At 36.9% G+C, this 14,646-nt stretch overlaps 1 protein-coding gene across 5 annotated transcripts; it reads left to right on the forward strand.

Moving 5' to 3' along the window:
• The first annotated feature begins 7,043 nt into the window (after positions 1–7,043).
• LOC100241544 (protein RICE SALT SENSITIVE 3) lies at positions 7,044–9,259 on the forward strand. Of its 5 annotated transcripts, none has more exons than XM_059734130.1 (7): positions 7,045–7,338; positions 7,465–7,515; positions 7,596–7,770; positions 7,856–7,961; positions 8,058–8,099; positions 8,478–8,534; positions 8,649–9,259. In XM_059734130.1, exons 1-7 carry the CDS (start codon positions 7,272–7,274, stop codon positions 9,057–9,059), a joined length of 909 nt encoding a protein of 302 aa, XP_059590113.1. In that variant the 5' UTR covers positions 7,045–7,271; the 3' UTR covers positions 9,060–9,259. The 5 variants fall into 5 exon arrangements, with proteins under 5 accessions (XP_010663201.1, XP_059590113.1, XP_010663202.1 ...); XM_010664900.3 differs by having other exon boundaries at positions 7,606–7,770; positions 8,049–8,099; XM_002283298.4 differs by having other exon boundaries at positions 7,046–7,338; positions 7,606–7,770.
• The last annotated feature ends 5,387 nt before the right edge of the window (positions 9,260–14,646 follow it).

Consider the following 14,646-nt stretch of genomic DNA (forward strand, 5'->3'; position numbering starts at 1 on the left):
ACTTTTTACAGTATTGGCATATTCAGTAACTGAACGTGAACCTTGTTTTGTGGCAGCAATTTTGGTCTTGATCTCATAACAGAGGCAACATCACGCATCTTAGAGTATGTTTGTCTTATATCCTCCTATATTTCATGAGCAGAATTCAGAAACATGCAGGTTCCCGCAATATTTGGTTCTGTAGAATTCCAAAGCTAGGACATAATCATCGAGTCTTCTCATTCTAGCTAGTGAATTTTCACTTGAATCCGGTCCTCCACCAATCAAATGGATAAGTCCTCACTAATTGGGACCATTGCAGGTAATTCTTTTCATTCAACCTATATACTGCCGATATGTTTTGAAACTCCCCTGAAGGATGATTCTACTTTGTTTCTATAGTAGAACCTTTTAGATTTTCTTGAGATACTTCAGACATCTCAAAGGAAGAAAAAAAACAAATAGGGAAAAGGGAAATTCTAAGATTTCCAACAAAAAGAAGTACTATTTTCTAGAGGTGACAGGTTGTAATCTAGGCTTCTAAGTAGCCCAAACTATTTAAACGAATGGACTTTGGTTAACCCATATAATAAAAGGTTTGGGTTTTGGTCACTTGAATCCAAGTCAATTATAAATGCTTCGGAGTTGGAGCTAGGTCCATATCCAACCTAATTTATGTTTCTTCTAAAAATATTAAACATTCTCTTCCATATATTTTTCTGAATTGTTTTAATGCAATTTGATAGGTAGGTTTGAGGTTGGGCGTTCTTGGTTTGAAATTCCAATATAATATGAACTCAATTTGTTAGAAAGTGTCACAAATTCCTAACTAGTGAAAATTCCTTTTTTGTAAAGAATATTACATGGAATATTTTCTAAGTTGATATATTAGTGTGATATTAAATTTCCTTATAAAATAAGGAAAGTTAGTTGGAATATCTCTAAATATTCCAAGTCATAAGGGAAAAAAGTTATGAGATGAAAATGTGTTTGTAGATATTATACAAGCTAGATAGAGATACGAGGAAGAATAGGAGACACCCAATGGAGCGAGGGGCTCGTAGTTCAAGGAGTAGGGAAATAGGATGTTTCAAAAATTCAATAATTGTATCTGGTTCTGTCCTCTGTAATATTCTCTGCAGTATAGTAAAATGATTCTCTTTCATCCATGTTGTAGTCATGGTTAGCCAAACAACGTTAAAACCTCATGTACCGATTGTTTAATCTTCGTGTTCTTTAACTAACATGTTTGCATTAAAGTTTCTGCTGGCACAACCCAATTAAACATGACCGATTGCTAGTTTTGCTATCTTTTGACTTTGTCCTCCAATGACTCTTCTTTCTGTGTCTTGACTATTTAACAAACCCGTTATATCTCTCTGTTATGCTTGCTTCATACCTTTCTTGGCTTGTGGAGTTCTTGCAATCTGCTCTTAATCTTTTAGTTTTCAGATTGTTGTCTTTTTATTTATTTATAATTTTTCATATTTTTACTTATTTGTTTATTGTAGAAGTTATGTAACATTATTATCTTCTGTAGCATTTCAGCTGTGTCAAACTAATAGATTTGTTTCCTTCTCCTCCTTCCTGTAATAGAAAGCAGTGATCTTGAATTGCATGTAGGGGTTATCTTGTGCTTTGATTACTCTCCTCTTCATAAGAGACTGATATTTCTATTTTTTTTTATTATATTTAGTGAATCAAATTTTTGTTCAGAACTCAATTTCAGTTTCCTTAATGGTCGCAATATTTCAACTACACTTACAAATGCAGGTAAGAGTGCTAGCAGCTGGCATAATCAGTTTCAGACAAGGGAATTCTCATTTTCAGATGCTAATGAGAGCCCATGTTGATGTCTAAGGCGCTACACTTGCCACTAATGGTTGGCACTGCTTAATATTACAGGGAGAAATTCTAATGGCTGCGGGTAGTTGAGATAGAGACTGTAAAAATGTTCTCCTGTTTCTTTTTAGTTCTTGGTTTATTATTTGATAAGTGGTTCTTAGAAGGTGAAGGATCATATTCTTTGTCAGCAAACTTTGATTTGACTTTTGCAACTTCATTTTAGGCAAATGTTTATTGTGCCTTTTGGAGCTCCAAGCACCTACATATTTATGTGCTTTAATCCCATTATTTGCTATAGAAGTGAAGACAAAATAAAGCATAGTTTAAAAGGTTCTGCTTACAAGGATTTGTAATGCAAAGGTTTGAGGATTGATTGAAATGGATCAGAGTCCTCATTGTTATACTCCAACTCCTAGATCTTATTGTTCTTCTGAATAAGTTGCCTGCTTGATATTCTTGATTCTCTTTAGCAGGTTCAAATGTGGATGACTACTAAATAGTTGTTTCAAACTCCTGACAATGTTATAGTTACCAGCAGAATGTTTATTTAGAAGGCCATAACTATGTTTGTAATCCCTTGTATAAAGCAGGGCAATGATGAACAGTATTGGTTGTATTTATGAGATGTAATGGATATTAAGTTCACATTGTGAGATATACTACTTATCACTATCTACACAGACATTTAAATCTCTCTCTCTCTCTCTCTCTCGGCATTTGAAATGGGTCTGTTGAGGCCTCGCGTCCCTAGTGATCCATGTAGTTGTCAAATGGATGGACGCACGATCTCAACCAATATAGATTCTTGATTCAATCGTACTACCTGCAAAAGGCGTCAGGACGGGGTGTCCGGACGCACCCTCCGATGGTTTTGTCAACCATGATAAGAGAGATAAGTCAGTTGACCTTTTACTAGGTGCAGCAAGCTTACCTTCTTCTTTGTGTGAAGGTTCATATATATATATAGTATCAGAAGCTTTGTTTCTCTCTTTAATGGTAGGGAGATATTTTGTGTTGTCATGATGACACTAGGTGGTGGCAGAGCCATCATCACCCTACGGGCGGCTGACAAAGATCGTGATAGGTGCTGCAACTGTCAGAAATCGTGATAGGTGATCGTGGGAAGTGATCGTAGGAAGTGACTTGCCGTCACTTCATTCTTGTCCTTTCACCCTGTAGGTGGCGGAACGTGGGTCATGACAGGCTGTTGTGATAACGTGTAAGACTTGCTTACTTCAGTCAATGATCCAGATAAACATACCCGGATAGTGTATGTCGGTCGTCCGGATGCGCTGTGGCAGTCGTCCGGATGTTATGTTTGTGAATGTCGTGTGCCTCTCCTTGAGGGAGTCCGGATAGGAGAAGCGCGCCACGTGTACTCTTGGGGAAATCCGAATGAGGCTAATCCGGATGAGAATGTGTGTCATGTGTCCTTAGGAGATGTGTGCCACGTGTGGGGAGGGGTCCCTACAGGGCCTACTTCGTTTCTTCCATTTCTTAGGATTTTAAGAAAAGAAGGATTTATGCCTCCCAAGCATTATAGAAAACAAAATCATCATCCCCTCTCCGTGTGATGTCCAAATTAGGAGTGACTGGGACTTCCTGAATATTAGATGGTTTTCCAGTTCACAAATATTCCTACAGGGGGCCAGGTTTGGCCTCATTGGGTGCCTTTTTGGTCTGGAAGCGACCACCAGATGTCTAGAATTCAAACCTTGCCCTACTGCTTGGTAAATATTAACTTCGTGATTATCTAATGTCATCCAGTTTAAATTTTGATTAGTTTAAATTCCAATATTTCAATTAACTTTTGATATACATTCAATGATGTTAAAAACGATTCAAATCCCCGATGTTGACATTGTTGGGATATATTCTGTGATGTATCAACCAGCACAGTGAGATGATCACAGAAAACTGGGTAACAGTCCATCAGATAATGGAAAATCATGGAGGTTCATGCAGATATGGAGAGAGGGTGATATTTCAATGACACGTCAGGATATGGATAATAAAGCAAAGCTAAAGTGAGTCTTGTATTCGAGACTACTGGACTCCACTGTTCTGTGACCCACATGCATAGTTGGAGGAGACCATGCCATGGTACAAGCACCATTGAATGAGGATTCAGGGCCTTATCTTTGAATAAGAATAGGAGAAGAAAATCATGTGAATGTATAAGTTTGATTCCCGCCATACAGTTTGCTAATCAATAATGATGGGTTGGATCAATGAACCTGATTTCTGGGTCAGGCAGAAGGAGAATACTACTCAATTCAAATGGCATTGGACAATAGAAATTCTAAGCCTCCTGGTTCTAGACAAATACCTCTCGGATATAAATGCATCTCATCTGAACTGCTAGGCTATGACATAGTGGGAAATTCTTTCTTTGAAAAGAATTGAAATACCAATGTACTGGTTTGACCTGAGAAGACATGGTTTGGATGAAAGTAGAAAAGGACAAGCTCCTAAAAACAGGGGCTACTTAGTTAGGGATGTAGTGGCCCCAAGAGTCAGAAGCCCTTTATTTTGAAGGTTTTGCTGGGATTTCACTTTCATGTTCTTTAGAGTCCTAATCTGAACTAGGGAAATCCACTTGTTCAGAGGCCTTGACCACCTTCGTTGGTGCTTGGTTTCAGTTGCATGAGAAATAAACCCCTGCTATGTAATGAGTTTAGTAAAGAGAAGCCACTAAAGATGACCCTGGCTTCTTATCTTTTTTGGCTTTATTTGAAAAAGAAATGATGGGATTAGGAAAAATGATGCTCTTTCCAAACTAGTTGTCTGAGTTGCTTCTACAGCATGCACAGCAAGCCCCATAATAAATAACATTTAGATATTATGTGTTGTCAAAGGATATACTTAGAGAAGCTAGCGTTACTCCCCATTGTTACTCCACAAGTTCCAGCTGAGCTGCAGGATTCTTGAACGTTTTATTATGTTCTCTCAAGAACTTAAATAATATTCTTGGTAGAACATAGTAAGGATTAGTGTGCATAATATGTGCAGTTTCTTTATGTTTTGGTTCTAAATCTTGGTCACTAACAAGAAACTTTCTTGGAATAACTGGTTTGATTTGGTTGCTAGCTGCAACTCAAACCCTATAACTGAATCTTTTTGCACCGACTGAATACGTGCCTAGAGTGAAAATGTGGTACTCAGGAATTTCTTCCTTTCATACCATTTTTGGATTATCAATTGGATTCTTGATGGGTTAAAGCACCAAAAAAAAAAACTGTACTTTTTATAATTATGAAGAGATTAAACTAATAAGTACATTTATGCCCAAAAACAATCTAGGGTTTACCATCTGTCTCATCATTCTACCTTCTCTATCCTTAAATTATTTCCAAAGCTGCCAAAGTTCCAACTGGTGTTATAGGAGACAAACCTGTTGGCCTAGTCGCTGACACTTCTGATAGATTTCATTCAATGGTTCAGAGAATCTTTTTTGGACCCTATCTTCTCACCTGCTTCCCCTTGTATTGTGCTTTAGAGTCATGCCATTCAGAACTAACATATATATGTATATATATATATATATATATTTATCAGACATTCAGAACTAACATATAACAAGGTACCTTCTGCAATTGTGGTATTTGATGTTTACTAGTGAAGGAGGTAAAGGATTATACCACTTATTTTTGCTAAATGGGGTTGATGATTGCATTGGGTGTGACTTGCTGGTCCATCCCCTAGTTTCCAATGGACATTTACTTCCTTGAGAATGTTAAATCAAAGGCTAGTATAAAGTTCATCACAAATGCATGCAAGCATGGTAAGAAGTGCTTAAGCTGGGGTTCTGTAGGTACAAAGAATCATTCCCCTCCTTTATCGGGAAACGTGATTCCTTCTCACCTATGTTAGGAAAGAAAGTGCAGGAAGTCCAGTCCTACTGGTACCAAATTCAATTCTGTTTACCACAAATTTTCTAGTGCCCCATAAGACTGAAATTTATCTTTTATGTTAGATTTCAAATGTATTTATTTCAATTTCCCAAAGCTCCACAAGATGCTGAAAGTTATATTGCATGTCATCCTGTTTATAAGCAAATCCCATTCATGGCTCTGTTGGATTTTCAGCAGAAAAGGAATGGTTTGTATCTTGTTTCCATGTCTCTTGTGACATGTTACATTTGTTCAAGCCTCTCCAGATGCAGTTGCCATGTCGAACAAAATGGACTAGTTTGACAAAATCTATTGAGGATCTTTTTGGCACATTTCTCAGTATTAGGTATTCCATGTTCTTTTTCTGATTTTGACTTTTGGTATGCTTGATTTGCTAAATAGAACTGGTTTCTTCTTTTCTATGTCTCTGTTTTTCTCCAATGTTAGCATGGCAAGCACACTAGAAAGCTTCTTTCAACCAGAAACACCTTTACTTCAATTGTAAAAGGCTAAAAACATAGTACTAAGCCCATCTAGTGCCTCTTTATATAGCAGTAAAAAAAACTAGAGAATCATAATTTTCAAATGCATCTCTGGGAGAAAGGGGTGAGCCCTTGAACAACCTACTATCTTGACTAAAACTATTGGCATCCTTTTCCCACCTCACCAGCTTGTGTAGTGGGGAAACTGCCCTGCTTTTAATCCAAGTAAAATGCTTAGGTGGTTACCTCATCAGGACATATGCTCGATCATTTAAAAATCAGTAAGGTTGAGAGCAAATCTCTATGAGCTTTTCTGATGTGGCTGCCACTATGTGTGACAGTTTCTATATATCCTGAACATATTCTGGCTCTTCTGCTCCCCCACCACTACCTCCATCAAGATCACTGCCACATCCACAGCTCATATAACTGCAGCCCTATACACTTCTGTTTACATCAGCAATTAATACTACAAATCTATGGGGGATTTCAATCTAAGTGAATCAATCACTAATAGAATATGATCAAGACAAGGAATACAGAAGCATATCCTATCAAACCCGTTCTCTCTCTCAGACGCACATACATGTGCGATTCTTTCTATATTAGGAAGAAGCCAAAGGGCAAAAATAATGATGATGCAATGCCTGTCACTGTCTCAACATGAAGACAAATGCAAAGTAGAAAAAGAATGGTAAATTTAGTTTAGTAGGGGCCTTTTACATACAAATTTTACTTTGTCCTATATTTTTCTTGGGGAGGATTTGGTTAAAAGTGAATTGTAACGATCTTTCAACCTATCCTAGTGTCAGGGTAAAGAAAGCCTACACACCAAGCTCTCTTATAGGCCATCAATCTCACCTCTGAAAGGTCCTCACCATCATGTGTAGAGGTGTGAAAGTGTGGAACTTCCTTCTTAGTGGCCTCAAAGTAAGTTATTAAATACCGCTTGTCCCTTAATATATCTAAAGATAGAGGCCTGTGTTTTAATCTCATCGACTGATGGAGGAACACTTCAACTCAATACCTGCTATTCATCTCCTTCAACATACCTTAAGAAGCTTGTGTATTCATGAAGACTCCCTGTGGGTATATGCAGTTTTTTGGAGAATCTTACCTAGAAACTATCCACCACCAAAGTAAGTATGATCATGACCAACAGTGATTGTTTTTGGCTCCAATAAGTAAAGGAGCCCATGATTTTAATTCCAAGTTAGGCAGATGTTTTCTTTTGCTGTGCTTTTAACTTCCTGAGTTTCTAACAGTTGGGATTTCCAAGGAGCTTTTGACAGGTCAAGAGGAAACAGGAGGAATTGGTATTCACTAGGAAGTTTCATTTTTCTAGTTTTCTGCACTCCCCAAGCTTTATTTCACTTGAATGGTCTTTCATGGTTAGTATGTCCCAGGATACTGGTATGGGAGGATGGCTTCTGCAACTTCATTCCTTCAACCACTGAGATTAATCCTGGAGCAGGATCCTCAGTTCACAGAAACTCTGAAGTTAGACTCCTCGAACTGCAACCAGAGCTATTTTTCAAGATGTCACATGAAATCTACAAATATGGAGAGGAGTAAGTAGAAGCTACCAGATGTTATTCATATGACTCGGGACTAAAACTGATTTCAAACTTAAACAAATGATTTGGTCTTTGGCAGCTTGATTGGAAAAGTTGCTGCAGATCATAGTCATAAATGGATTTACAAAGAACATAGTGATCCAGAAAACAATCTTTTCTCTGCATGGCAAAACTTGGGAGACCTTGTAAGTACTGCATATGCCAACATCATATTTTTTTTCTTTCCATTTGATCTGGTCTCGCTACTGTCTGCCTGTTTTTCTTTGAATTACTATTTGCAGCATCCAAGGACATGGAGGGCTCAGTTTCAGTCCGGCATAAAGGTTCATTACAAGAATCACTGTTTCTTGCTACTTTTCTTTGCTTAAAACTTCCAAGACCTAATTAATTCTTGTTTGAGTGTATAACACAAAGCAATCTTTTGCACCAACTGTTAAGTGAAGTTTAAACCATTTTTTTGTTAAGTGAAGTACTTTTTATTTTTATTTTGGAGAGGTGTGTTCTAAAATTTCCAGTAATCATCTTCTTGGAACAACAGTTGCAGGTATTTGATACCTATATGCAATCTGGAGGTTAAAAGCTAAGTGTCTAGTTTAATTTTCACAAAGTGGTCATGGGAAGTTTGATCCTCTTAAGTTTGTTCCTGAAGCAAGACCTATGGTCCAACAACTAATGGTTCTTTTTTTCAAACAAAATTGCAGACAATAGCTTTGATTGCAGTGAAGGAAGGCGTTCTTCAATTGGGATCTGTTAAAAAGGTCCAATGTCTCTTCTCTCCGAACATTGATTATATATAGATGTTTTATCATTTATGCATGTATATGTTGGACCTCTGTTTCTTCACCCACTAAATACTCTTCATAGTATTTTAGGTGACAGAAGACCTCAATTATGTTACTATCCTACAAAAGAAATTCACTCATCTCCTTAGTATCCCCGGTTTCCTCCTACCTCATCCAGCATCATGGTCATCGTCATCAATTCCATCCAAGACTAATTGTGGCAGTGACAACATTGTGTCCAACACCTGTCCTTTCCAAGCAGCTTGCCCTCCCCTGACAGCAATGAATTTCTATGATCATGCCAATCAGCCAATGGTTATCACTCCATCTATGAGCAGCCTTGAGGCACTCCTCTCAAAGCTCCCATCCGTTGAGCCAACACCGTCCACACCTTTGTCTGGCTACCATGAGACACCACCAAGGCTAATATCCATCCAAAAGCCACTGGAACTGGATATCGAGGTGGTAGCAATGGAGATAAATGAAAGGAAAGAACATTAGTGAGACTAGCAGTTTCATGTACTGGTATCATTACTGCTGGCTATGTAAGATGATATAAGATCAGGTGAGGTACCTTCTAACCTGTCAATTTTCAGTATGTCCCATTATTGATTTATCCTGTCACTGGTATATCATATGCAGTTGTCCCAGGTAGAATTTGACTGTGTTTGACTATTCTATGTGAAAAATTCTCATCTCTAGTCATTTTTCTACAATTACTTTCCTAGAAAAACAGGGCAAAACAAGTAGGGGTCTGTATTAAACCAGGAATCTGCTTAATTCCAATTGGGAAAAACAGGGCTGTGTATCCTAGAGGTCCATTTACATATCAAAGGTTTTGTGTATCCTCAATCTTCCCAGACCCCAGTTGGGTAAAACAAGGTGGAGATTTGTTTGGTAGCCAAAGCTCTACTCATGTAACTCGATGGAAACACGAAGAAAACACAAGAAAGATGCACGGTTTGGAGACTGATATATGGTAAAAGGATGTCCATTAAGGTTCCCACTATAGCCATACATCTTCCAGATATTTTGATGGTGAAAACATGTGACTGAAACGTGAAAAAAAAAATATGTAGTCCGGAGAGGGCCAGGATGTCTGTATGAGCCCTCTTCCTCCATTAAGGTTCCCAGATTTGTCTTGGAGATATTTTGCCACTGATTCGGGTAACAGTAGACAGGTAAATTGAGTGGCTCAAATACTAGAAAGCAAAGCCCCTGACAAGGTAATTACATCAGTCTTAATATTTGATTCCATCCGAGATATATTAAAAAGAAGTGACACCGAAGCGGCTGGCTCACTCGGCCCACTTAAGTGAGCCTGGGTCCAACCCTTTAATGGACCATGGCCCAAGGTCCAAGCCTGTATAGGCCGGACAAGGGTGACCACTGTGCCGGACACTGAATCGAAATAGAAAGAAGCTTGGCTAGAGGAAAGCCCACTACTTCAAAACCCGAGCACCAATGCCAAACTATGATCCATTTACTAGGCCAAGGCAGGATGCATTCTCTTATGCCATGAATACCTCTTAACATTGCCTAGTTTTGTTGACCTAAGTAATGAGTCCACCCAAAGGTAACATGAGGGGAATCAAGGAGTTGACTTGTAGGATTAACAAGAGACCCTTTCGATAGTTTGTCAATTGCCACATGGTCAAACTTGACAAGACAATAGCGATCGAATACAGTAGTCATGATGTCATCTAAAAGGGTAAGTTTGACTAGCCAATAACGACTTAACTCTTTTTTCATGAGGCATTCCAAACAATAGTTTAAAATGATAGGGTTGACTAATCAATAGTAGCTCGATTCTATTTTTGTACGATCATCCAAGTAATAGCTTGAGCAAGCAAAAGTGATAGAGGGAATTTGGGAGCTTACTTATACCCCTTGGACACTCTCAATCATTTGTCAATTACCACATGGGTAGATTGATAAGACGGTGGCGACCAAGATATATTAGTCATGGTGTTGTTGTCTGGAAGGTTAAGGTTGACCAGTCAATAACGACTCAATTCTATTTTCATAAAACAGTCCAAACAATACTTTAAAAAGCTAAGGTTGATGAGCCAATTGCAACTTAGTTCTATTTTTGTAAGGTCATCCGAGTAATAGTCAACCAAAATTTGGTTGACTATGGGTATACATGGATGACTTAGTTCCAAAAAAAACAAACTTGTTTTTGCCCATTAGATCCCTAATTCATTTCTCATACTCATCTTGCCAGTTATAGTGTATTTAATGGTGTTTTTAATAGAAATATTTATTTAAAAATGTTTTTAGGATAATCACTTATCAAGTGTTTCTTTAGAAAATATTATAAATGATTTTTCAAATTTTTATTTCATAAATTTTTTCAAACATATTTAAAAAAAAAAACACACACACACATATTTTAAGTTAAAAACACTTCATAAAATTACTGTCAAAGTACATTTGATAATAATTATAGAAAATATTTCTAATATTTCTAACACTCGAAAATTATTATTTTTTAAGAATTTAAAAAGTTAAAAATACTTTAAAAAATCACTATAAATACACTTTTAGAACTTGTTTGATACTAGAAAATTTTTATTACTTAATTATTAAAAATATTTAAAATGCTTTGTAGAATCCCTGGCATGTTTAGTCTTAAAATTGAGCTACTAACTTTGACCCAATCATTTGATGCAAACCTTTTTTGTGCAACTTCGCTAGTAACTTTGGACCAATCATTGTGTAAATTTGTACCAACCTGGTCGTTGGAGAGGCACACTCGAGAATTCCTTGATTACCCTTGCTAGCTTGTAGGAATTTGTGTTAGTGGAGTACCTGTTACTTGCTCGATCATTCATCAGACAGGGGGGCAAGGTTGTTTTTGGACTTGCCCATTTACCGACCCGCATTAATTAGAAGCACCTACTCCAACATGTTACAAGAGAAAATCCAGTAAGCATCAGCAATGTTTTGCTTAGTGAGTTCAAACTGCACCCAGAGGACACGTAAGATAATGCCTTCTACGTAACCTCCATGAATCAATATACAAACAGGGGGATGATGTATATCACAAATATTGCTATAGAAAATGACTGGTGGTACCATAAATTCCCCCTTGCTTCTCCCCAAAAGGAGGGATAAGGTCTAGTAATAGCAAAGGACGTGAGTAGGCCACCGACGCCTTTATATGGTGGTGGTCTGCCTTATCTCCATATCCCCATATGCTTGGTTGCAGGCAGCAGAAAGATATTTTGCTAAAGCGAAGGAAAAGCCAGAATACCTGTGGATGAATTTGTAAAAGCCACATGCGTTAACAGTAACTAAGCCCTTCTGAAACACACGGAATCATCACGTGTATACATCCACACCTGGGGCTGGGGCTCTTGATCTTTTAGGCCAAAAGCATGATTTGTCAGCCACGTACTGCCTTTGCTTTTGGTTTGCCAGCTAACTAACCAAACTAAGCCCTTCTGAAACACACGGAATCATCACATGTATACATCCACACCTGGGGCTCTTGATCTTTTAGGCCAAAAGCATGATTTGTCAGCCACGTACTGCCTTTGCTTTTGGTTTGCCAGCTAACTAACCAGTACTCTTCCCGGCAATGGAAATTAAGATCAGGATCTGACGTGGAGATCAAATAGAGGACGGGAGTTGGACAGCTGTCAGGATTCGAGGATTACGAGGACAGATATTGTCCAGATGCCAAAACTAGTGGCTAGAATGAGGGTGCGAGAGCTGTCAGGGCTGGTTGAAAGCCATTGGACTGATCATGAGTCACAGACTCACAGACTCAGAGACTCACAGGACTCACAGCCACCAGTGTTGGATAGCAGCAAATAATGGTACCTGTTCACACAGATTTCTCTCCACAAGTCTTAAGCCCACAAGGACAAAGCTAGCTAGCTAGCTAGCAAACATCACAACATGCTTACTCTCTTGACTACTCTTCTCATTTATATTATACTCCAAACCAACACAACCCACTACTCTTATCTCGGCTTTCTCTATTTCTCTCCATTCTTACATCATGGGTTCATACAAAAATGTATGTCTTCAAAAGAATACAAGGAGGAGGGGAGCGCCAAGAAAGGTTCTAATGAAGTTCCAGAAGCTCCAGAGGCTAGTGCCTGGTGGACATGGGCTGCAGCCGGACCAGCTTTTCCTGCAGACTGCTGATTACATTCTGCATTTGAAGTTGCAAGTTAATGTACTGGAAGCCATTCTCAAGCTGCATGGGCCATGAGTCACTGCATTTTTCCTACATATTATTCTCTGTGTGTAGTACCACAAATATGAGTTTTTCATGGTTTTTGTGCACTAGATTCAAATCGAAGTTGCCTTCTTGTAAATTGAATGATTTGTGTGTGTTATATATATAGCCTGGATATGACTCTTCTCTATGTTTATTTTTCCTCTAATTTTTCAACAATGGGAGGCATATTTTTGTGGCTATGAAGCAGGAATAGTGAAGATAAGGCTAGCTAAATGTCACAGTTTGACTAATAATATTACTCAAAAAGAACAAAATCTCAGTCCATTTGCACAGTTGTATGACACCTTATCCTACAGCCAAGAAACAGGTCATTTATTGAGAGAGTGAGACTAGGTTGAAATTCAACCCATTAGGGGGTGTTGAGCTGTTGAAGAAGAGGATACTGAAAGAGGTTAAGGCATGCATGTTCTTCTACCAGGCCATGGCACCTAATTTCATAATTAGTTTTGGTAGATCTGTTGGGGATGAGGAAACAATTAAGTACTGTATCCTGTACATCATGGGATTGCTGGCCAGAGTAGAATACGTAGCTACTGTTTCTGTGTGAGAAATGGGAAGCCTCAGCTCTTCACATGATCCCATGGCTTTCATGAAAATCTGAGGTAAAATCCAAGGCAAGGAAAATATAGAAGAAAATTAAAAAATAAATAAATAATAAAAAATAGATTTAAAGTTAATAAATTATTTTTATATGGTAATTCAAATTTATTTAACTCATTTTAACTTTCTGATATAAAAATTAAATAATATGAAAACCTATTAGTTTTTAACTAATTTTAATTATAATTATTATTATTATTATTTTTATATTTTTCATAATATAATTAAACATGAAAAAAAATATTTTTTTAATATTTTGTTCTTTACTTAGTACTTTTCGAAAACTAAACATAATCTTATGATATTTGAAATTAGTTTTTCATATGTATCTTATACACTTATCTATATTAATCTAAGCTTGAAAACTATCATGCATGTATGTAATATCCCTTACTCAGAAGGTTAAGGGTGTCAAAGGCAATTCACAGTTGAAAGGCCTAAACCTTCAAATTCACTACTACAAAAATAATTTATGATATCACTTTTAAAATAATGACACCATATGACTTAAAACTCATAAAGATGACACATCATATAAAAATTTTCAATTAAGATAATTAATATTAATTTTAAGTTTATAGTGTCAGTTTTTGAAAAGTAACTATATAAAATAAAAATTTTAAAATACTATAACTTAATGGGCCCACTTTGAGAATAATAATAGTATATAAAAAACTTATTGTTTCCACATACCCACTATCCAAAAAAATCTCATTCCATAACCCTAACCATAATTTTCTTATACCTCTTCTCACACCCATAATTAACACACAACTGCTATTCTCTATTTCGTGGACTCTGAGGTAACCCAAAATCTCTTAAATCTATCATTTTTTTTTTTATTAATGTCAAAATCTTTATTAGTACAATTGATTTATATTCATTGAAAATCTCATTCCATAACCTAACCATAATTTTTTGTCTACCTCTTCTCACACCCATAGTTAACACACAACTGTTCTTCTCTATTTCATGAATTCTCAGGTAACCCAAAATCTCTTAGATCTATCATTTTCATTTTTTTTTAAATTAATGTCAAAATCTTTATTAACATAATTGATTTATATTCATTGATTTGGTATATTTGTAATGTGTATTGTGTAAATAGTGTTTTTTTATTAAGTTATAGGAAAGTAAAAATTAGGTTTAACATTCCACCATATCTTCTGTTTTATTGTTAAACCCATAAACCCCAAAATGAATGAAAATAAGATGAAGGAATGATTTTTT

Source organism: Vitis vinifera, chromosome 17 (assembly GCF_030704535.1).
Source record: "Vitis vinifera cultivar Pinot Noir 40024 chromosome 17, ASM3070453v1".
Lineage (NCBI taxonomy): Eukaryota > Viridiplantae > Streptophyta > Magnoliopsida > Vitales > Vitaceae > Vitis > Vitis vinifera.